This window comes from Orbilia oligospora (genome assembly GCF_000225545.1).
Source record: "Orbilia oligospora ATCC 24927 unplaced genomic scaffold scaffold00043, whole genome shotgun sequence".
Lineage (NCBI taxonomy): Eukaryota > Fungi > Ascomycota > Orbiliomycetes > Orbiliales > Orbiliaceae > Orbilia > Orbilia oligospora.
This window is the reverse complement of record NW_011645600.1, coordinates 93,427-116,741: the sequence shown is the minus strand read 5'-3', so window position 1 is coordinate 116,741 and position 23,315 is coordinate 93,427. Positions and strand designations below refer to the sequence as shown.

At 46.2% G+C, this 23,315-nt stretch overlaps 7 protein-coding genes across 7 annotated transcripts; 3 read left to right on the top strand and 4 right to left on the bottom strand.

Moving 5' to 3' along the window:
• Window positions 1–246: 246 nt before the first annotated feature.
• On the top strand, window positions 247–1,053 carry AOL_s00043g37 (uncharacterized protein; the record flags this gene model as incomplete). Its single annotated transcript, XM_011120524.1, has 5 exons — window positions 247–285; window positions 348–364; window positions 421–626; window positions 689–891; window positions 970–1,053. The coding sequence occupies 5 exons, from the start codon at window positions 247–249 to the stop codon at window positions 1,051–1,053; spliced, it is 549 nt and encodes a 182-aa protein (XP_011118826.1).
• Window positions 1,054–1,260: 207 nt separating this feature from the next.
• AOL_s00043g36 (uncharacterized protein) lies at window positions 1,261–3,306 on the bottom strand (the record flags this gene model as incomplete). The annotated part of the gene is made up of 4 exons (XM_011120523.1): window positions 1,261–2,061; window positions 2,120–2,466; window positions 2,534–2,919; window positions 3,026–3,306. 4 exons carry the CDS (start codon window positions 3,304–3,306, stop codon window positions 1,261–1,263), a joined length of 1,815 nt encoding a protein of 604 aa, XP_011118825.1.
• A 1,045-nt stretch (window positions 3,307–4,351) lies between these two features.
• On the top strand, window positions 4,352–6,755 carry AOL_s00043g35 (uncharacterized protein; the record flags this gene model as incomplete). Its single annotated transcript, XM_011120522.1, has 4 exons — window positions 4,352–5,419; window positions 5,482–5,682; window positions 5,758–6,490; window positions 6,547–6,755. The coding sequence occupies 4 exons, from the start codon at window positions 4,352–4,354 to the stop codon at window positions 6,753–6,755; spliced, it is 2,211 nt and encodes a 736-aa protein (XP_011118824.1).
• Window positions 6,756–7,328: 573 nt separating this feature from the next.
• AOL_s00043g34 (uncharacterized protein) lies at window positions 7,329–9,200 on the top strand (the record flags this gene model as incomplete). The annotated part of the gene is made up of 6 exons (XM_011120521.1): window positions 7,329–7,437; window positions 7,546–7,565; window positions 7,631–7,666; window positions 7,739–8,209; window positions 8,263–8,694; window positions 8,778–9,200. The coding sequence occupies 6 exons, from the start codon at window positions 7,329–7,331 to the stop codon at window positions 9,198–9,200; spliced, it is 1,491 nt and encodes a 496-aa protein (XP_011118823.1).
• Window positions 9,201–9,358: 158 nt separating this feature from the next.
• AOL_s00043g33 (uncharacterized protein) lies at window positions 9,359–10,410 on the bottom strand (the record flags this gene model as incomplete). Its single annotated transcript, XM_011120520.1, has 2 exons — window positions 9,359–10,112; window positions 10,199–10,410. 2 exons carry the CDS (start codon window positions 10,408–10,410, stop codon window positions 9,359–9,361), a joined length of 966 nt encoding a protein of 321 aa, XP_011118822.1.
• Window positions 10,411–11,046: 636 nt separating this feature from the next.
• Window positions 11,047–12,378, bottom strand: AOL_s00043g32 (uncharacterized protein; the record flags this gene model as incomplete). Its single annotated transcript, XM_011120519.1, has 7 exons — window positions 11,047–11,139; window positions 11,221–11,360; window positions 11,443–11,887; window positions 11,959–12,013; window positions 12,078–12,103; window positions 12,172–12,186; window positions 12,271–12,378. The coding sequence occupies 7 exons, from the start codon at window positions 12,376–12,378 to the stop codon at window positions 11,047–11,049; spliced, it is 882 nt and encodes a 293-aa protein (XP_011118821.1).
• A 1,801-nt stretch (window positions 12,379–14,179) lies between these two features.
• AOL_s00043g31 (uncharacterized protein) lies at window positions 14,180–22,845 on the bottom strand (the record flags this gene model as incomplete). Its single annotated transcript, XM_011120518.1, has 23 exons — window positions 14,180–14,353; window positions 14,415–14,823; window positions 14,885–14,973; window positions 15,037–15,161; window positions 15,217–15,414; window positions 15,469–15,736; window positions 15,796–16,090; window positions 16,144–16,302; window positions 16,368–16,460; window positions 16,523–16,611; window positions 16,673–16,982; window positions 17,041–17,449; window positions 17,573–18,089; window positions 18,144–19,376; window positions 19,442–19,690; window positions 19,748–19,926; window positions 19,987–20,236; window positions 20,297–20,393; window positions 20,452–20,604; window positions 20,664–21,068; window positions 21,134–21,468; window positions 21,539–22,191; window positions 22,263–22,845. 23 exons carry the CDS (start codon window positions 22,843–22,845, stop codon window positions 14,180–14,182), a joined length of 7,272 nt encoding a protein of 2,423 aa, XP_011118820.1.
• Between the last annotated feature and the right edge of the window lie 470 nt (window positions 22,846–23,315).

The window sequence follows — 23,315 nt, the reverse complement described above, 5'->3', positions numbered from 1 at the left end:
GCGGTATAACTACCTGTGGCAGTAAAGTGTGGAGGCTCTGGTCTGTTTGTGTGCTAAGGAATGGCACCAAGGCAATTCGGAGGTTCCGTTCGACCTTCACGAATTTTAAATTCAAGATTCTACTAGTATCCCCTCCATCCACTCAGAACCGAACCGGACTCGAAACCGTCCTTCCCAGTAGCTCCGATAAACTACAATTGGTTACCCAATATTGCATCTTGATAGTTCCAGAGATCCATAGACAAGATGGCTGTCCCTCCAAAGAAAATCGACCATCCGTACCCTGTCAGTATCCTTCCGTCGCGACTGGCGCAAGTGATATGATACTAACATCAAGGAATAACTAGCTTATAGACAATGATCCGTACGGCCCTCCCTTTCCTGCTTGAATTCTACCGGAACCCTAACAGCTAGCACTAGGTATGTCACCCGTGTTGTACGATACTTTCGACCGTCCGACTATGCGACAATTGCTCTTTCAACGGCGGCAGCTCCGGGTCTCTACATGTTGATGGAGGTGTGCGCACCACAATACATGGGAAGGACGGCAGTCATGTCTGGAATGCGAACGAGCGGACTCATTGGCTTGACAGGCGGATTCCTCATCGCATACCAACAGAGTTCTCGTATAGTTGCCCCACTATCCTCCCTCGAAACCAATAGCTGATTCCGGAATCTCCTTCAATAGTCAGGTTCTGGGGGTGGAGAGAAAACGAACGAGAGGTCAAGATGGATATGAGAGAAATGATCAACAAAGTCAAAAAGAAGGAATCTCTGTACGGCGAGAGCAATTTGACACCCTATATGCAAGGTGTCGCTGCTAGGAATAGCCGGTACTCACAATTAATGCTATACGTTTTCCCATGGTTCAATCTCGCAAATCATGACCAGGTAGGGACACCAATCTTACTGTTGTACCCGTTCATTAAATAGACCTCCTAACTGACCGTTTGTGGTTGTGGTACAAAGCACGGCGTTGATACCGCAAAATACTATCGGGCCGCAGAAGAAGAAATGGAGCAGGAGAGGCTAGCTAAGGAAAAATCGAGCTGAGATCTAGGTTTGGGAAGAAACGATAAAAAGGCTAGCTCCATATCCCGTCCACGGCAGACGTTTTTTTCCTCTTTTCTTTGCTTTCTGTGGGTTCTAAGGTTTGCTAAATTCTAGCAGCTCTTTGTACATAATGCTTTGTATGCTTTTGAAAATATAAAATTTTCCGCCTTTCTTCCCGATCGAGTCAAGAAAGAATCTTCTACTTAGTTAAATTGACCTTATAAGAGCCTCTAGGGACGGTGATCCTTCCCCACCAGTCCACCTATGATTCTCGTCTTCCCCCCCTCCGACTGTCCAGCGGACTGCAAGATGTTCGTTTTCGACTTCTACCCTTAGGCGTTTGTATTGGGCTTGTTCTCCAGCCTTCGTCATCTCGTTACTCATCGCAATCTGCTCCCATTCAATTATCCTACCGGTTATATAATTTATGACACTTCGCTCCAAACACCACTGTAAGTATCTTTGAACTTCTGCTTGAGAACTAAATGAGTTAGTGCCCATCAACGTGGCACAGCTACCATCGTGTGCGGTATGCACGGCGAACCTTGTCCCGAATATAGATGGGCCAAGAAGCGTCTGGGTCAAAACGACAAGTTTCCAGCTTCCTGGGAGGTAAATTGTTGCTTTTGACTCTAGGAGCCCGATCAACGAATCAACAGCGTCTTCAGCGTCTTCTATATCCTTCGACAAACAGTTGTGGCATTTCTCAAGTGTGAGGCGCGCGCTCAGGCCAGCCGATTTCGCATAGCTAATGAGTCTAGATGCAGAAGCTTCGAATTCATCCGTGTTGCTCCGGTGCCGAAGATGCGATACTATCGGCCGGAGTAAGTTGAGAGGCGGATTTGGCGTCGGACGTTGTGTTAGTAACGAAGGTGGAAGCCGCCTTTTCATAAGGCTCTGTCGATGAGCGTGAGATAGGAGGAGATGGAGAGCTGTCGAGAGGCCCTGCGCCAGTTCGTTGTCGTTATCAGAAGTTGTTTCCAGAACCGATATATCTGCATTGCTCGTCTGGTTTCTCCTGTTAATATACCCCTTTGTGTCCTGGATGAATATGTGGAAAGCTCACCATATCAATGATAATAGTACTATCCGTCGCAAGCTCGAATGTGACCGCCTCGTCGACATTTCGAAACCCAAGATTTGCTAGTGTCCTTGCCTCTCGAGCAATTTCGAGGAATAACTCATGTTCGTAAGCATAGTTTCTAGAATTTTGGATCATTCCGGTGATTCCCGATGTCTGTGTGTCATCTTCAAATGGTTTTGATGTCCCTGTAACCCGTCCACCGCGTGAAACTCGCACTCGGACTGAGCCTCTGTTCAGGGTTCCATGGCTAAGAAGATCTTGCATTGTTATCGCTCCATCCGTTCCTTTACGGAGCACGCCTAGTCCACGATACTTCTCATCCGCACCGGCTGTGAGCAGTTAGCGTGGTTCCAGTAACAATTATAGTGCCGAACTGAACAGCGAAAGGTGCAATACCTTCTGAGAAGCCAAATCTGACCCCTAGGCTTTGTGGCTCCCTAGGGACCCGGCAAATAGCCCACCCTTCTCTTTTCACATCAAGGACATCCTCCCAGTACATCTGTTCTCGTTCGGATTCCTGGGCCAGGCGTGAGGCGGCGTTAAGGAGCGAGCTAGCTGACTGCACCAGGGACTCGGATCTCCAACCCTTTGAGATTGTTTCACTGTCCGTCTTTTCAGCCTGTGTAGAATCTTTCTTTCGTACTGAGTCGGATCCGAGCGTCCCACTTGATATGGTATCTTTTAAGTGTCGAGACATCGAAGCTTCGGCGTGTGTCGGACGAACGTTGGATAAGAGCAAAGAAACAAAATCTAGAGCAGACATAGCATCGAACTGCGCATGCCTATAATGTGAACATGGCCTCGTTAGCCCATTGAATTTCCGCGTTTGCTCTATAAAGCCTTCATGAGAGAAGACTGACGGAATTGAGCCTAGAGGAAAATGCTCACTCGATCAATTTGATGAGTTCTTGTTTTTTAAGGGCAAGAGTCTCCCGTGGATTGGGCTGGTCATCGGCAGTGATCGGCAAAGGGGTTGGGTCGTCATCGCGTATCGCGTCCTCGTCGGATAGTTTCTCTGCAGCTACTATCTCCTCGTTGAGACTGTCTTCGGTGACGTTTTTGAAAGGACCGCGTTCGGATTGGATACGAGGAATGAGAGACGATAAAGATATTGTCTGTGGGTCTGGGTCCGGCCAGGAGGTTAGGGAGAGGAGAAGGTGGTCGTCCATGTCTGAGTAGGTTGATGGATGATGGATGATGATGGTGTGAATGGTGTGAATGGCGATACCAAGAGCGGTGGTGGTGGTGGTGGTGGTGGTGCTGAGAGTACTTGGCGGCGAACCAAAGGTAGGTACTTTTAAGCAGAAACAGGAACGGGGAATTAAACTAAGAAGAGATAACAGCAAGATAAAAGCAGATAAACCTAAAAACGAAGAAAATATTCTCCAGCTGAGCGAGCACTGGGATGCTTTATTTAGGAGCGACTTTATTGACCCCTTGTGAAGGCAAGGGTAAGTAGGTAGATTGGGAGGAGCCGAACGAGGAGTGTTAGGTTGGTGCGAATTATTTCTCGCTGTCCTCAAAGACCTTGGTAGCTCCCATGAACAGCCCGGCTTGCAACCCCCCTAGTGTCCTGATCTTTTCTGCTTGGTTTGAGGTCATTCGGAGTAGTTCTTCCATATCAGACAGATTGGCTTGAAGTTGTGCCAATTGACCTTGAAGATGCGTATATTGTCGTGTTTTGTATGATGATGAACCCGAGCCTCCTGTGGTCAGTCCTGCCGTTGAATTTGAAGACATGGATATTGCTGCCCTTTTCCGAAGAGTATCTTTGGTATTCCTGGTGATAGATGGCCGGGTTTGTGAACGCTATTGATATCGATGGAGTCGCGGATGCGGATGCGGATACAGATACACTTGGTCGTTTTTGCGTGTGGGTGGTTGTGGATGGTTGTGTTTATGGTGGTTGATGCTAGTGTTTGCTAGGATAACGAGGGCCACTAGAATGTGGGTTGGAGTCCCGGGTCAATCGAGGCTCCCAGCCATCACCGTCACCACGCTGTAGCGAAGAGTAACCATCACCATCACAACCTCTTCCACCACCCGCTCCAACCTCCGTCTCAAGCGGGATCCCACCTCCTGCCAGCATTCTACTCCAGCCTCAAAGCTCACGCGCCTCTGGTACCTGCCCCCATATCGTATATTTCATCGATCCTTCTTCCCTCGGTCTCACCAAGTCATCGAATACCGGTTTCGTTTCTCCCATAACGCGCCATGGCGTCACCGACGCCCCAAACTGCTTCTAAGACGACACCAGGGCCGAATGGCCCTCACCCGCATCGAAAGATCCGCCGCGCCACTGGTGACCCGCTGGTTAGGCCAAAGCCCAAGAAGCCACCTCCAAAAAAACCTCTCGGGCCCGCCCCCAAAGGTTTGAAGCCTGCTATCAACGAGGATCCCGAACCCGACGAGGATCCATCAACCTATACCCAGTACAAACTCGTCACAACTAAGAAAGCTTTGCTCCGTAACATGCGCTTCCACTGCATGAGACTCTACTCGAAAAATGATGTCAACATTATGGACCCGGAGGAGTTTATCCGACCCATTAAACTACATAGAAGAGATCCTCGCGGTCCACTGCAAGGTGCAAAGGTTGACCCTGGAAGTAACGGCGCACCATTAGATCCCGATGAGAAGGACATTGACCCGGAAGAAAAGGCGAAAAGGGAGGCCGAGAAAGCCGAGAAAGAGAGACAGCATGCCGAAAACCTGGCAAGGATCGCGCCTCATGGAGGAGCAGTTAAGCAGAAGAAAAACATGTTCAAGAAAAAAACACAGCAGGTTTTCCAGCGCGACGAAGAAGAGCGTCGGCTCAAATACGAAGAATACTTTCCTTGGTTTATTGAGGACTATGAAAATAAGAATACTTGGATTGGTAATCTCGAGGGCGGTCTCAGTGGTACTTCTGTCATGCTCGTTATGGATGACGGCATGTTTAAGATGATACCTGTTGAAAAGTTCTATCGATTTCAGCAACGAAACACTTTCAAGACTTTATCTGCTGACCAGGCAGAAGCTGCCATGAAACAGAAGGAGAAACTAAACAGATGGTTCATGGATGTAACTAAAGCCGATGAAAAGGAAGCCAAGCTCAAAGAAGAACAGGAAAATTTACGTGCTACAAAAAGGCTCTACACTGTCAAAGGGGATCGGTTGGAGGGCCGTGAGGCAAAGCCTGGCTTTACAGATGCCGACGAACTCGATTTCGAGGAAGACTTTGCGGATGACGAAGCCCCTCCGATTATAGAAGGCGATGAAGAAGAACTTAAGGCAGCGACAGTACGCATAATAATCCTTCAATAATAGCATAAAGAAAATCGGTTTGCTTACTCTATTCACAGAAAAAAATGCAAAGAGAACAACTTTCTGCCAACATCTTCGACATTCGCGACGAGAAGGACTACGAAAGGGAGGAACAGGAAAAACGAGCGTTAGAGAAATCTAGAAAGGCTCACGGGCGTAAAGTTAAAAAATATCTGAAACAACGCGAGAAGAATGCTATATACGAATCCGATTCGGATGAAAACCCATATGCTTCATCGGTAGGTTATTTTTAGACATCTACCCACCATTAGATATGGGTCTTAAGTTATCAATGCAACTAACATACCTCCCAGCAAGAGTCTGTGGACAGCGACGAGGAGGCGGCTAAGAAGGAAGAGGAAGAAAAGAAGAAAGCTGCAGAAAAGGCAGCTAAGGAAAAGGAAGAGGAGGATAAGAAGAGAGAAAGGCAGGAGCAAAAGGAAGCCGAAGAAGTCGTCAAGTCATTGAAAGCCGCAGCTGCAGGTAAAGCGGCATCTCAGCCAGGCACGTCTCCTCCTACAGCTACCACGGCCCCAACTAAACCTTCAGCCGCCCAAACGGCTAAATCTTTAAAACGATCCGGATCTCCAGGTATACAGGATGCAGGTCCCGAATCCAATGCGCAAAACAAACGAGCTAAGAAGGACGACCAATCCTCGAGCGCCAAATCGCTCGTGGCAACCAACGGTCAGGCACCACCTCAAAGCCGCCTAATTGCTATCAAGCGAGAGTCAGACACTGGAGTTCTGATCCCGAATAGTCCTGGTGATACCCCCAAGAACAAGAACATCAAGAAAAGAAGGAAACCAACCGGGGCAGGTAGTGGTAGTGAGTATGAAACTGGTGGCGAGATGTCAGACGGGGCCACAAGTGAAGGAGGGAAAGCACCGAAGAAGATTAAGATCAGAGTGGGTGGAGATGGTTCTGCTAGTGTTCCAGCTCGATCTGGCAGTCCCCCCATTGCAAAAACGGCAGTGGGGAAGAAATCCCGATCCGGTTCCCCAAGTGCTGGAGTAAGCAGGGACGGCAGTCCAAGCGCCGCCGCAGGTACGTACTCGCCCCACTGCAAAAGCTCGCCCTTCAGCCCACTAATAGCTATTTAGACAAATCGAAAGCACCGATTACGGAGGATGAGATCAAGGCGGTTCTCACCCCAGAAGGTATTGACTTCGCGACTATTAGTAAGAAGTTCCACGGTCGTGTGAATCCGAGCAATAAAGCCGAGTTCTTCAAGAAGCTCAAGGGTCTCAGCCGGCTCGTGGATGATAAGGAACGTGGGAAGGTGTTCTACCCTCGGGAGGAGACGTCATAATGAAAATTGTTGTCGCTACATTTTATATTTGATATTCTTCCAGAAAAAATCTTGATGTTTGCATCAAGACCCGCTGAACAATGCTGTTTGCCACCCCTACCCCACCATCTATGCAAGCGTGCTGCTTGCCGCAATTCGGTCGAAATACGATGGTGTAATTTTTCAAACCCGGATGATACATGGAGCTACTAACAGAAAACTCGGCGAATCCCCGGCGAATCAAATCCCAGGCTTTACCAAGTCGAGGCTAAGCGCGGGTTTACATCCGAGCGATTTCCCTCAATTTCGCCGCCTAGAACCTCGCCTCGAAGCGGTCGTGCACTGTCGCACAGTTCAATCCATGTATTTTATCTTTATCAATTACTTAAATCAACCGGCCGTATGGCATGACACTGTGCTTACACTCGCGCTTCTTTAAGAACGCATCCCATCGCCTCCACCCTCCCTAGCCCAGCCAGAGTTTGTAGTGATATAAAAGTATCGTGCAGTGTCCTTACCCTGTAATTCATCCTCCACATCTCCCCCATCAACAGTACTTCGGCCACCTACAGCTATATCCACGCGAGTCAAATCATGGTAAACGCGCCCTTAACCAGTACCGAGATCGCAAAACACAATTCGGCAGAATCTTGCTGGGTCATTATACACGGGAAAGCATACGATGTAACCGATTTCTTACCCGGTAAGTCAAAGCTTGGAAATGATCACTACTGAATAAACTACTGTACTGCATACAACTTCACAGCAAGCATTTACTGACGGAATGCATGACGGCGCCTGCCTCCAATAGAACACCCTGGGGGTTCCAAGGTAAAACAGACGGGAACATCAACTTAGACATGTGTTCATCACCACCTCTAATTAATATTCTGTAGATAATTCTAAAATACGCTGGCAAAGATGCTACTGAGGTAGGCATGAAAAAGTGAAATATCAATTACAAGCCAATACGCAAAGTACCCTAACAATACACGGTTTAATAGGAATTCGACCCGATCCATCCGCCAGATACGCTCGAGAAATATCTTGACCCTTCAAAGCACATGGGCGAAGTCGATATGTCCACTGTAGTCGCCGAAGTGAAAGCAGTAGACCCCTACGAAGCCGAAAGACAGTCATATGTCGAAAACAAGCCAGCACTCGACCAGTGCTATAATCTCCTAGATTTCGAAGCTGTGGCCAAACGGGTAATGAAAAAGACAGCGTGGGCGTACTACAGCAGCGGAGCAGACGATGAAATTACACTGAGGGATAACCATTCTGCTTTTCATCGAATTTGGTTCCGACCGAAGGTATTAGTGGACGTGGAGAGGGTCGACATGTCGACTACTATGCTAGGGACGAAGACTTCAATACCCTTTTATGTCACTGCAACAGCTTTAGGCAAGCTAGGTCATCCTGAAGGAGAGGTTGTTTTGACAAAGGGCGCCGCGAAGCATAATGTCATACAGATGGTAGGAACACCTTCATTCACCGCATAAAACCCCAGGTTAATTTACATCATTAGATACCGACGTTGGCATCATGTTCATTCGACGAGATATGTGACGCGAAATCAGGGGATCAAGTTCAGTGGCTTCAACTGTACGTCAACAAAAACCGTGAAATCACCCGGAAAATTGTTTGTCATGCAGAAAAAAGAGGATGCACGGCCCTCTTCATTACCGTGGATGCGCCTCAACTAGGGCGAAGAGAAAAAGACATGCGATCAAAGTTCGAAGACAATGGCTCTAGTGTCCAAAATGACAACGGCGACTCCATGGATCGATCACAAGGTGCCGCTAGGGCTATTTCCTCCTTCATTGACCCATCTTTGAGCTGGAAAGATATACCCTGGTTCAAAAGCATCACCAAAATGAAGATTGTCCTAAAGGGCGTCCAGCGGGTAGAAGACGTTATCAAAGCATGTGAGGCCGGTGTTGACGGGGTAGTATTATCGGTAAGTTTTCACGATTTCGTTTTTAAACTTTGCTCCACATATCAGGTTGAAGATAACCCACTCACGAAACCCCCTTTCACTAGAATCACGGCGGAAGGCAATTAGACACCGCACCCAGCGGAATCGAAATATTGGCTGCGGCTATGCCGATCCTGAAAGAAAGAGGGCTCGAGAATAAAATAGAAATCTACATAGATGGTGGCATCCGGCGTGCATCCGACATCGTGAAGGCACTTTGTCTAGGTGCCAGGGGTGTGGGCATTGGAAGACCTTTCCTATATGCCATGTCAGCGTACGGGCCGGCCGGTGTTGATCGCGCGATGCAGCTGCTTAAAGACGAGATGGAGATGAACATGAGACTAATTGGAGCGCCAACTATTGCCGACTTGGAGGAGAATATGGTAGATACTCGCGCAGTAGCCCTGCATTCTACAGCCATCAAGGATACATTGAGCTTAAGGGCATATGACCCCCTCGTGGCCCCCGTCTTCCGATCGAAACTTTGATGGATCAATCCACTAAGGGGTGAGTTAGTTTAGATGAAATTGTGTGCTGGGTCTTTTAAGCGTCTATCATGCATATATGTCATCTAATATAGAATACAATCTGCTTGGATAATGAGACGACAATATCTAATTCAGAGCCTTCGGCTGAAAGGGGTCGGCTAAAAACCTTCCATTTCTCGCATTACCGCCATAGCATCCTCAAATTCATCATCAATATCTATTTCATTCCTTGCACGAGAAGTTATACCAAGATTTCTATTGGCACTGGTGTCTTCTATGTCCCTCATTATAGCATCCAGTTCGTCAGATTCGCTTATTTCACTGCCGCCCAATTTCTTAACACCTGTTGCCCTTAAGACTTGCGAACTCTCCGCTTGCTTTATAATTTCATCGAGTTCATCGAAATCATCTTCGTCCTCGTCCTCGAAGAACAAGGAATTCCCGTTCTCTATTCTTCCCGTGGTTGCACTGTCTCCATCTGGTGCGTCGGTCTCTGCCCCTAGGCCGTCTCCTGGCCCTATTTCAAGCCTCTCTCCTGATGCTGGCCCCCCAGGTTCGCTCGAGGGGTCCGCAATCCTCAATACAATCCTCCCTTTATCATCGATCTCCGGAGAATCGGCATGCAGCACTGCTCTCGCTTTTTTTATTAACCTATCGTCTTCATTCGCTCGGGCCGCCTTGAACTCCTCTATCCATTCGTCCCTTCTCCTCTGCATGCCCCTTGAACTTCCCATTTTCTCGATCATATCGATGGCATCCTTGAATTGCGCTTTTGGGTAAAGCTTATCCGCCCAGATTTGATAGAATTTGAGCAACCTCTCTAGGTCTGCGATCTCATGTCCTTTGCCTTTGAATTTAATCTTTTGCGCTGCGTGCTCTCGCAAATATGGAATACCATCTGGCCCCAGTAGCCTAACCAGAATTTACGTTAGCCATGTATGTGTGTGTGGGAAAATAGGAATCTCGGAGAAATCCATGAGATTGTCATTTGAAATTACCGGTCCTCTGTAAGCTTCACCTTGGGCTTTCGGGTCCGGATTTTTATTTCCTCATCGACACCCAAGTCTTCATTGGCCGCGGCCCCTTTGCCTTTGCTGGTTTGTTGGTCATCAGCAGCCCTGTTTGCGTCAAACGTTGTGTCGATTTTATCGATGTCGTAGTTGAAAAGCTCGTCGAATTCATCATCGCCTTCGATATCGAAGTCTGACATTTTCACCAGCAGAACTAAGTTCTCGAAGCCCGTCGGTACCGACAGTGGTTTGGAGGCGAGAGGTTGCAATTGCAAGAGCGATCAGATTGGTTGCCGTCCAGGTGCTCTGTATAAACAAGTACATACCTGTCCAGCAGCTTGAGCCCAAGAGACAGAGTAGAACCGCACCGAACTGTTTTTTGCGTTGCATGTTGGCGTGTCAACATGTTTGTTTCAACTCTTGAATCAAGATTAAATTTACCTAATATGAAGGCGCTTAGCTAAGCAAATACCTACCTGGTATTTACTATCTGAATGAGGCTATACTTGGAAATTAAATCGAAACGTATTAGACTTTATTTTCCGAAAATTGTAAAACGGTAAAGCCGGTGCCGGTTGGATATACACGATGACAGTACGTAATATTAGTATGTGTTGAGGCTGTTGTATTTGACGTAGACTTGGCACGTAATGGAGTCAGGTCAGGTACAGGGTAGGCTATAATTCAGTCAGTAAGCTAGTATTAGTACTAGTACCTACTTAGGTGCTTAAGTAATTATAGGTAGAATATAACGTCTGAATTGAATGTAATTTAAGTTTACATGATCGAATAATCACACTACAGGACAAAAAAGAAGAAGAAGAAGAAGAAGAAAACTAAGCCGTTGCGGCTAGTTCAAGGAATTCGTCAAGAATATCGACGGTTTCTGCCGGGGAAGCGACCCAGCATGTTGTGCACACCATTCGGGTCTGTGTGTACATAAATTTCCGTTAGATGTATTGGACTCGCAAAATGGAGTAGAAAGTGCGATAGAAGTAATTATTACTTACCTTGAAATCGTTCCCACTAACCGAAAGGAACTGATCGCCGACATGAAGGGTGTTTATGCCTTGGATATCTCCAAACAGACGCTGGCAGCAAGCCACACCGAGTCTCTTGTCGCCGATGTCAACGAAAACATCGTTCCCACCTTTCGAGGTTCAGGTTCAGGTTAGAGATTTAACTATGAATTTCTTGGGACTAATCAACTGAGCAGTTCGAAAGGGACCTACCATTAAACGCACAAAATGGGAGCCGTCTCCCAACGTCGCTTAACTCTACGACCTTCTGAGCTGCAAGAACAGTTTCTTCGAGCTGTTCTCGAAAGAATTTCGTCCCAGGCTTAGGTACAACCCCAACAGCCCTGCTTTTTCTAATAATATCGGCATTTAACCTCATAGCCTCAACCGAGTCGTTCAAAGCAGCTTCGGCTATGTCGAGGAGCTCAGTTATATCCTCATCCTTCCATGCTCTCATTTCATCCAAAGCCCATATCTCCTTTGGAATGCTCTCCAATAGATGTGGTGCACTTGAATTGAATTGGAACATGAAATTTGCTTCCCCCCCTAGGACAATAAAATTCCTCTTTTGCTCCGGAGTTATCGCCTCGGAGGAGTTTATGGCTTCCAAAAGCCCGTGAAGACGATCATTGTAGCGTTTTGCCTCCTCATACCCCGCCTAAAACACACCATTAGCATGTCTTCAGTGTCCAGGAGAACAAATACTTGGATGCAGAGACTGTGACTTACAGCAGTAACAACACCAACTCTTATGCCCCTACTCATGAGAGCAAGTATTCGCGAACTAAAGGTGTTTAAGAAGGCTATACTCAGCTCGTATCCGTTGAGTAGATAGAAATACAACTCACATAACTTGATTTGACGGGATCAAAGACTATGTAAATGATAGCTTAGCATCGGACTGTCAAAAAAACCCATAGTTGTTTGGAATTGAAAACTTACGGCCCCGTCATCATACTTGGCGGTTATACAAAATAATCAGTTGGTCTTCATAAAATTCCCCAGCTAGCATACAGCGGCGAAATATGGAAATGCGCTTACCAATGTGACGTCCCCGTCAAAAGTAACGAGCTGGAGGGGGCCACCTTTTACCAAACTCATGATTTGAGCTGTGTTCAAGATGAGTCGGATGTCGTTGAAAGACTGCATGCTTGTCCCCACAATGTATTAATCACTGTAGGATACCCGAATAGAAGGCCATGAAATGGCGGTATCAAGACATACGGGCGAAACAAATCTTCTAGAGCTGATAGCCCTTTTTGCGTCTTGTGCCATAAACGCCTCCTCAAGGAAGAGCGGCGTAAAGAAAATACTCAAAGACGGGACCAGCAGCTTCAACTTCGATCTTTCGGGTATTCCCAGCCTCTGATGCTCAACTAATCGGCCCCAGGCGAACAGGCTGTTACTACGAGATAATTTTTGTTCAGGCCTGTCGGGGTTGTTTAGGTTCACATACTGTGATCATTGACAAGTTGTTCGACATCCCGCATAATCTCGGCATATCGTCTTCTCGCATTCGATGCCGTATCACCCGTCCTCACATGTGTCAATGCAGCATTAGGCTGGGAGTGAAGAACAAAAGGCACGGCGAGCAAACCCTATTGAAGTTCAGAATTGGAACAAAACGATATCACCGTTAGTAGGAAGCTAGCCAAGCATCGCGCAGTTGAAGGGCTACAAGCAACACTACGATGTATGTAACATGTATATAACGAACCTTTATCCCTATTGATCAGCATCGATTCTTAATTAGCATTTAAAGTCTTTTTAAAAGCTTCACAAGACGAGCGGGGGAAGGGGGAAAAATGAAAAAGGAATAAAGGCAATACATTCAATGAATTGGTCGCGACGATGGGTCTAAGTGATTTGTTTGTCAGCTCGTTTCACTATATATATGAAATCGGTGATACAAAGTATCGTATCCGAACCTTCAGCGCATCTAGAACAAGGTAGGAAGCAAATATGTCAGCTGCCAATGCAAAGCTAAATGTCGTCCGGGATACGGAATACTTGTGTTGTGGGCGTTGTGGGCGTTGTACATTCAACACGATATCTCGACGTCATGACGTCCTTGTTGGCGTTCTCGATTCCGAGATCTAGAGCCTAGGATATCAGCGGATAAAATGGAGGATTGATCTCAAGCTAGGGACCTTGTGAAGCTTATTTCTGGGGTTTAAAATTTTCTGGTGATGCTGTTAACATCGGGAGTTGGTCAATTGCGACTCTGTAGCTGTGTGGTACTAGAAGACTTGGTGTACGACACGCTCGCGCTCAGCCAGGAAGGAGCTCGATCCCAAATATATACTGCGCCAGCTGGGGACTAACCGTGAATCGCTCGTTAACTTTCCGTTGTTGACTACTCTGGGGACACGAAGTTTCGGTGATAAAGCATACGATTGAAAACAATGTGACACCTTCGTGCATGAGGAAAATGCGATTATTCCATAACTTATAATGGCACGTGGACATGTCCGCATACGCATATATGTAGGTATGTATCTATACGTAAGTATATACCTACACATAGCTTAGGCATAAAGCACAGCGCCGGCTGCTAGCCGTGTATTTTCTTAATTAATTGGCGAATGCGTATAACGTACACGTAGGCCTAGGCCTCACTTTAAATATTTCAATGGTAAATTTAATGGCTATATGGGCAAGACCTAGACCTTCATATATATAGCTCGTCCGCGAGGCACATGTAACTCAATATTCTAGGGCGTTTAAAACCAAGATAGGGCTTGATGATTCGGATTTGCGGAGCTATCAGCTACCGGCCAAGTAGAATCCGCTATCAAAACCTTGCCGTGCTCCCGGACCGAATCAATTGATTGATATTAGATGTCAGAAGTATGCACACCATCCGATATACCTGGACCAGTTACAAACAACCCTGTTAATACGCACCCGAACCTTTCTTTTCGAAGAAAAAAAGCAGACAGGGAATTGCTTACATCTGAACCAGGTTGTCGGTGTTAACGGCTTGTTGTATCAGTTCTTGGACCTGTCCCTCTACCGAAAGAGGGACAGGGTCTCCAGCATGCAAACCTCTCAGTTTGTTCTCGATGCTTTCCAAAACGTCCTTTGGATTATCCGGAGCTTTACTGGGATTGGTGGTACGGCGCTATCAAATATCATTAGTCTAGCCTCCGGGAAGTCTCTCCGAGAATTCTTGCCTTCTTAACCGCCAACCACTCAACTAGAGGATCGTGGAGAAATGTTTCAACCACCGTCATCAAACTTTCTTCATTTTGTCTAAGTATACGCATGACAACCTCAGATGAACGCCGGAACGGGCCTTCGTATCCAGTTAAACCCATTGCGTCGACCATATTTTGGGTCAATCGGAAGGGCACGCGCTCTGGCTTTTCAAATGTCAAGCCTTTATCGAAGAGGCAATTGAAGTCGACATGCTGAGTCTCCCCTGTCACTTCATCGTAGAGAATATTTTCGCCATGTCTATCGCCTAGACCTAATATATATCCCACCATAGACATGACGGCTGTGGTCCTAACATAGGATAGTCTTGCTGCGAACCAAGTCTCGGGCTCTGGAAAGAGTTCAACAAACCACTCATGGAACACGGCAGGAAAACTACATCACGAATTAGTAATTTTAGTTGTCAGGGTCATAGAGTTTCGAAAAAACACAATACCGTGCAACGACCACATCTTCAAATCTGTGATACTTTGAAGGACTTGAGCATGCATCATCCAACAGGACCCGAATTTCTGCGTACTTTTTCTAACAGTTAATAAAGGGCCCCAAGCTCCGACATTATACGTGGGCTCAATTCACAGGGCTTACATTAACGGAGATATTCTTGGCTCTGTATGATCTGAGGAGAATATCTCTTAGAGGACGAAGATTGTTCACCCATTCAATTAAACCACATTCTTCGTTTAACGGTGTCACAGCATATGTGCGAATTTCTAGAGTAGGAATGTTAGAGGGTAGGCAAATCAAGGAAAGGGGCAAAATACATACGTAACTGTCTTCTACTTGACTCATCATCTTTCTTTAATAGGCGGTTGATGATCGTATTGAATTCCATTAAACGTGCGTCCTTCCTGAGATCATCTTTTGGTTTGCACATCAGCGGATAGCGCCGTCCGTCACTCCCGATTATCGTGATTTTCCGGGGCTTTTGGAGCGAGCTCATCACGTCCGCCTCGTCTTCAAATTCTGAGTACGACCATTAGAGACGCTCAAGATTATGAAACCCATGGGTTGACTCACTAGAGATTGTGGCTTGGTCTCTGGAAAAAGGGTTATGGCCGAATTTGGGCGTTAGCCCATCGGCAGGAAAGGAGAGTGACAGGGCCGATTGGACTGGTATAATAAGGGCCACAGGTGCCACGTTATGCTGGAAGTTTAAATCGTCCCGAAGGCTAACGTGGCTCGGTTTACCCTTTATCTCAAAATTGGATAGTGCCAATAGCTCTTGGACCAGTTTCTGAGCAGCAACGATGAATGTTTTCAAATCGACGTTAGCGGCTTTTTCGGTCTATGCCACATTAGTTTCTTGAATAACTTCTAATTTTTCGTTATTAGGCAAGATGTTACCTTCAGCCGACTTAAGATCTTAGTAGCTCTGTTCTTTCTGTCAGGCTGCCCAGACTTGAATACGGCAAGGATAGACCACATGGTATGTTGTGGATATGCGACCAAAATCCTTAATATAATCTTTTCCAAGACTGCCCATGTACTCTCGCTTTGAATGCCAACCCGAGACATTATTTGCGGAAGTGCAGATAAAAACACGAATGTAGGGATGTTGTGAAGACATCCCCTTTTTATTTGAACTAGCAAGTCGGCAATCTCGCTTTTTCTCCGCGCTGCAAGATGATCTCGGAAAACCCTTGTGCATATTAGTTTGAAAATATCTTGAGAGAATTTAAGGTATAAACATACTCGACTCCAACTTCGGGTTCAAACGGTGACTCAGATTCCAGACCAAAATCCAACCATAAGTTGAGAAACTGGGGGAGGGTCTGGAATATATATCTCGTCCCGTACATCATTGCTCTCATATAGTTGGTGCACACAAGCTTCACATTCTCGCCGATAAGACTTGCGCCAAGTTAGCCTATCAGGTAGATTTATTGTTTCTGTGAGCAGAAGAGCAGGAAACGTACAGGCTTTCGGGGCGTTTAGTAAGTGGCAATGCCCTTTCGGTCTTAAGAATGTTGTTGTAGTGTCGTCCGAGGTAGAAGTGCCCCTTCTCCCAACTATCCGCGATTTAGAGATATCCCAAAAGTGCTCAAAGTAAGGGCCTACCTACCGCGCGTACGAATTGGCAACCGCCCGAAATTTATTAACTAGAACTTTCGACTGAATTTGACCAGCACTATCCATCCATCTTGCCCAAAGAAGCATAGCCTGAATCCGATTTCGTTAGAAAAGCAATTCTTGTAACAATCAAATTCCTATTGTAACTTACCCTCGCTTTCGCTGAACTTTGGGGGTGTCTTTTGCGAGTTTCAGAAGCATCGAGTTCCTGGAACGAGTCTGTTGTTGGTAAAACTGCTTCGAACGCATTTGTCTCTATTGCGTTTTCAAGCAATTTGATAGCTCTCCGGTGTCGACCTTCATCCCAGGCTAATTTGGCTTGTTCGATAGGGCCGTTTTGGTCATCATTCGAATTTAGAATCGCAGTAAAAGCCTGGTGGTAATCTTTCTTTTTGCGGGCAAGTTTTGCAGTAGTAAGCCATAGTGAGGAGATATAGGGCCGGGTGAAGTTGTCGAACCCACTATACCGCCGTGTTAAATAAATGCCCAAGATTTGAACGGGATCGTTTAAAAACTCACCGACACAAAGATAAAAGGGCACGGCGAAGCGCCAGGATATATTGCTTTTCACGGTGCGATGGTCCCAACAACGTGAGTCTTGCGTCCATATTATGCTTGAAAGTGGCCTCATCGATAGAACCTTCCTGGATAGTTGAGGTAATATACTGGCATTCCGCCAAAACTTGAAACTGAAATAGTATTTCATGGGACGATCTTATTGAGTTTGTGCCAGATATTGTCATCGATCGCACTAACTGATCTCGGCCAGCGTGGATAATCCTTTCTAACGACTTCCTATCGCCGCTTCTGAAAGCATTGATCGTTCGCCCAATAGTAACATCGAATGAAGTCTGTTCCGGACATTGCTGGAGTAAAACTTCGAGCTTGTCCCAATTAAGAGACCTCCAAGCCGATTCAATTCCAAAGCCTAGTACACGGTATAGCAGTGAATTATGCAGACTAAGGATCGGCTCCATGTGTACCAAGAGTGTTTCTAATGCACGGTAAGCCTAGATATCATGGTATTATTCGAAGGATCAGGCATAGCTACCATGCTGGCCAGACTCTTTCAGGCTTGTAAGCAAGCCGTATTGTAAATCAATGTCCGTTGGTTTTTCTTTCAGTAGATGTTCGTACCAGCTTTGCACTGCTAACCACCTCCCAGCCTTGCGATGCTCTAGGATTTGTTGTTCGATATTAACGACGCTCAGCTTTGTCGAAATCCCTTCAATGCCATCTGGTTCATCGATTTCGGAATAAATCGACTGCATCTGAGTGTAAAGAGTTTCCATATTGGTCTGCTCGCTACGGCACTTTCTCATGTACTGTTCCCAGTAGAACAATGCTCGAGAATATGACTGGCACTGGATAGACCGCTCACCAATCAGTTTTGGGGGGAGCTTGGACAATAAGTCTTCTACAGATGCGATTGAAACATCTGGACCCTGGTCTATAGACTCGGTCACCTGGCGTGACATCTGCCGTGCCATATGGATAGCAGCGCTGGAGTTATACCGTCGCTTCTCTCGTATCCATTTTGACATATGATCAACTAGTATGAACACACTCTGGGAGCCGTTAGAATAAAAGATTTGTCCAGGGGGGGGTAATCAGGATCTTACTTCACTACATCTCTTGACCACTTCGAACTCTAGATTTCTATCTGCTGGCATTTCGTGTTGGAGAATCGAAACCATTTCGAGAAGAATATTGCTCTTGTCTTCCGCAGTGCCGCTGATGACGATGTGGAGCACAATATATGGCAAAATAAAATTAAGGATGGATAAATCCTGTCCTTTGACGATCTTACTTATGATCTCTGCAAAGAGTGTTTTTGTGTGAACACCCCGCGCCTTCGGGAGGAGATCAAGGAGAAAATCAGTCAGCCATTCTCGGTACGATTTGGTGGTTGAGAATATGGGGTAGGTGGATTTGTGGCTTGTTGCAGCAGTTGATAGAATATACTTCGAACTCAGATACGGTGAAAGCACGTTCCTTCCAGTAACTGAAAAATCTCTCCAGCGGGTTTGACTCGGGGCGACTGTAAAATCTGTATTCTGTTTGACCAAAACTTCAGGGCTGAAGCCACAAAATTTCAATAGTTCTTGCATTGCAAAAGAAAGAAACCCTTGGGCGCGCGTGTCTGTTGCTGATAGGAATGCCTTCACGAGATGATGTTCAAGGAGAAAATGAGCAAATCGAATGCTCTCCTCCGTTTTTTCAAAGTTATGCAAAATCATCAAGTCATCCTGTTTTCTAGGGGTTTCGATCCGGTTTGGATCGACCGCCCCTATCATACCCAGGCATTCAGACGCAAGTTTAGCAATGGAATTTGCGGACTGTCCATGTTTAACACAGACATCAAGCAGATTACGTATAACTTCAGCGGCGACGGAATCGGGAATTTCGTCGTTTGTGATATCTCTGATAAAATGCTCGTTGGTTCCAAGGTAGCCTTTCAATTCGATCAACGCCCTTTCAACAACAAGTGGATTTTCGTGAGTGCTTCTAGCGGTCAAAATTCGGAGCTGTTCTTTGAGATCTTTGTTTCTAGAGGTGGAAAGCGCCTTTTCGTAATGATCGAACTCCGGGATGACACTCATCAACGGAAGTGAATCCGCTTCGTCTTGCAGTGTAGGATTGTGCACCTCGAAGATCTGGGAAAGTAGCGATCTCCCTAGCCGTTTAGAATGTTCGCCGAATTCGGCCCAGAATTTGATCAAAAGACATAGAACAACTGGGAAGTATGGCGCGATGTCCGCGGAAGGGATCTCCGTCATTAATGCGCACCATACGGATAGCGTCGTGTCTTGCAATCCTTTCATCTCTAAAGCTGAAGATAAACAAGCGGAGAGCTATATATTTTTTGCTCCCATTTAGCGTGCAAGTTGAAGATGTGACGGATCAATCGGAAGCTTACCTGGGGGAGTCCATTTATCAGTCCTCCCTTTCCTAATTTTATCATATCCTCGATTGCCTTTAGATTACGTCGCTTCTCACTTAAAGAATGTTTGGCTCGAAGGCTAAACAGAACCTCAGAGTATTGAGCGATAATCCCTAGAACGTGGATTTCGAAGAACGCGTGCAGCATATCTGGGTTTTTTTCTCTTTTTACACCAACCGGCTTTCTATAGCATACTGTAGCGATCTTTTTGATAGCTTTTTCGGCCTAGAGGCTGTTAATGAAGACCCTCACCAATAGTATTAGTGTTAAGAAACAACTGACGTTTGGTTTGGCATCCGGGTTGAGGACGGCGTAACATCTGATAGTTTCCGCCATAATAGCAATAGGATCTGCTTTGATCAACTCCGCAAAATCCAGTCTTTGAAATGTTGGGTCTGCATGTCGAAGCAGAGACATGGTTTGCTCTTCGATATCATCATGCCGTTGAACCAGAATGAGCCCTAAGATAGATGTAATATGGTGCATACACACTTGAAAAGTGGATTCTATCGAGTCCTTACTACAGCTATTATAAGCCAGTACCAAATTCTCTAGGACATCCAGCTTGCGATTAAGAACCATATGCGGCAGGGTGTACGATATGGTGTTTGAGAGAAATTCCTGTGTAGGTATCCCCAGGAGCGTAGATACGCTCTGGATGACCTGTGGTTTTGTTTTGAGAAGACTCACAACCACGACACTCAAATCCCTCCAGAATTGCCCCAATAGTGTCGACATCGATAAGTTCTTTGCCTGGGCTACGGACTCGATCTACGTATTTTCCATGAGTAACGGCTAGACAAAAAGAAAGATTGGGTTAGGGTATGTTACTTCATTATATGAAACCGCTGCGAGATAAGTATTGCTATGCCCCAGGTAGCCAAGCAGCAACCCAAGAGCGAGATGAAGATCATCCCCCTCAAGAATTCTAGTAACCGAGTTAGGTCGTAATATAAACATACGGGCCAGGCGAAAACCAAACTAACCTTGACATCCTGCCCCAAGCGATAATGCAAGTTTCTTGTATTGTATCATCAGAGACGGAAGATATTTCCCGGACCTTTAGCAGGCAAGCGGTTCGCTCCGATACCGAATTTTCGTCATGGTCACCAAAAATGGTAAAGTGCGGGAGTGTCATCCTACGACATGAGCCAGTGAGAATGTGAACAGTTGCGAAAGGTGTAGGGGTCCATCCTACACTGCTAGCATTCTGAGATCTCGGTTTGAACTTCTTAAAGCCTGGAGGCACCACTGGCCGAAAGGGTGGCTAGTAAATCGGCCATCGAGAACGGTGGATCCGTGTTTTACTATTTTCCGCATGGCTTGCATTCCGGACACTCGCACGTTACTACTGTGTAGGAATCCCTCGGACTTTTGGATAGTCGTGAAAATCCGTATCAATTCATCGGATTCCCTTGTTGTATCTTCATGTTCTCTCATACATCGAGCATCATCGCATATCGTACAAGGAAAGCGCCTTAACTCCGTACTTATCCCTAGTATTTCTGGTTTGGGGGATACATTTGTCGGTAAGCAGATCAACAGACCAACTTCGTGGAAAACATCGGACTGTTCCCGGATCGAAAGCTTTCCAAAACCGTCGCTGGTATTTGCTTTAGTTCCAATCCGCAATACGTAGATCAAAGTCGTGGGTGAAGAAGTACTTACGCAACGATAGCATATAGCCCTGCCAGGTCCTTGTTCGACTGCCCACCAAATTTTGAATACACCCGTGATATCGACTCTCGCCTTAGTTGAGAGCTATGATTAGCTATGTCCGTATCTATTTTCCGCCTCTTTCTCGGGCCATCTAAGTTCCCAAATTCTATCTTGGGTATGTGCGCGTGTGATGTTTGGGCAGAGAGAAGCTGAAAGTAAAGGAGCTGCAGGACCGGGCTCTGGAATTGCCATTCGGCTCCTGCAACCAGCTGAAGGTTAGACTTCAGCATTTGATGAAATGCGTAATCTTCAGAGCACACCAAAGCAAACTTTAGAAGGGTAACCTATATTTGATAATTAGAACTGTACATTTGCAATCTCGGGAAATATTTTCTCCAGATTGTTGCTTCGTACCTTTAGGTCTCGGTGTCTCGCTTGCCATTTAATTGAATCTTGGAGGATATTTTTGATGCAAGGAACGAGGTCGTGTGACAAGCTTATCCTGAAGGGATTAGACCTTTCGGCAAACCGTAGGAGCAGCAAGAGCAATGCAGACAAGGATATCTCGGTCTCTTGGTCGATTTCCGAAACCGGATGAAATAGAAGCGCTTGTATGGACCTTGTGCTTAACTTTTGAATGAGCTTGAAAACCGGCCGATCCGGTTCTAGATTATCATAACTAAGGATCTCTGCTAATGCCTCTAGTGTTTGCTTGTGTATTTGTACCAATAGCCGACTTCTGATAGGAGCTGCAACCCAGGCCTTAAGTCTTTGGCAAATCTGGATTAAACCAGCGAGCAACGCAATTGAGAGGTCTAAGCACGGCTTGCTAACTTGCGTAGCATGATGGCTTAGCCCGACTTTTGAAACGGCAAGTGTTATTTGAATAGCGAGCGAGCAAGCTTCGACGGGATCATTGATTGTAAAGCACCATTCAGGGATATTCGCCACACCGGGTCGGGAGTCGGGTTTGCTCCTAGGCAGGATGAATTTGGTATTCGGAAGGGTGATGCTGAACGACTTCTTGAGAGTCGATTTTATATCCGACCTGCACATTTCAACGATACCTTTAGGATAGTAAAGTTAGGCTCAGACAACATCGGCGAAATTCAGCCATAAAACTACACGTTGGGCATACCGTCTACACATGACTTCAAGTACATGCGGGCATGGTTAGAATGATCTCCATCCATTGTGTGCCGTCCAAGTTCAGACAGAACAACCGAAAGGGTGTCCACCATCTCTCTTCGAAGCGAAACCATCCTGGTTTGACAGACAAGAGGTAGCATGCGTTGCAACAGCCAAACCCACGAGGGGATGCTGCAAAAGTTTGAATCCCAGCCATCACCATCAAACGTTAAAGGGCGTATGAGGATTCTCGGCGTAGTTTGGGTGACCAGTCGAATTATAGCAAGGCAGTCTTTAGATATAGATAGTCGAGATTCCATTGTGAGGAAAGGATCCTCGTTGTATAACCCGTGATGGACAACGCTCTGGACGAGATTGAAGTTGACATCTTCGTTATCGGTGGGACAGGTCAGCGTGTCCTTGGAGGGATCGTCGGTGCTTGTGTGCTCGGGTCGGTATATTGCGAGGACTTGTTCAAGAATGGTTTTATCTGTTGTTCCGATTTGAGTACTGGGACCTTCGGAGCCGAGATTCCGTCGAATGGCCTGGGCGAGGAGGGTACCCTGCGGGGCATTTGAGGTCTGGGAAGACATTGTTGTTTCCATTAGGTAAAACAGGACCGAATAACATGATACCTTTCCCCCATGGGCAAAAGTACATTTAGGTGCATTACACGTCTGGATGTTGATCAAAATGCCTGTGGTTTCTAGAGCCTAGAGGAATGCAATGTGAAGTATGTACTCGGCGAGGTATGTAGGTAAGTACCTACTAGGAGGTAGGCAAGCCTGGGTAAGAAATAGGTATGTCAGTAACAAGTATTTAGGTATGTGCGAAGCATGCACGAAGTACATGTATGTGCATGTACCTACCTACTTACCTAGGTACTTATCAGGCACTGAAGTATGTAAGTATGTAAGTAAGTACTTAAGTAAGTAGTACTTATGGATGTCGGTTGAGGCAGTGAAGTTACGCAGCTTTGGTGTGTTTAGGCGCCCACGCGAGAAACTAAGTTTAAGTTGCTTGGTATTACAAACTTATGCAATGCGACGCGGCATTGGATTTC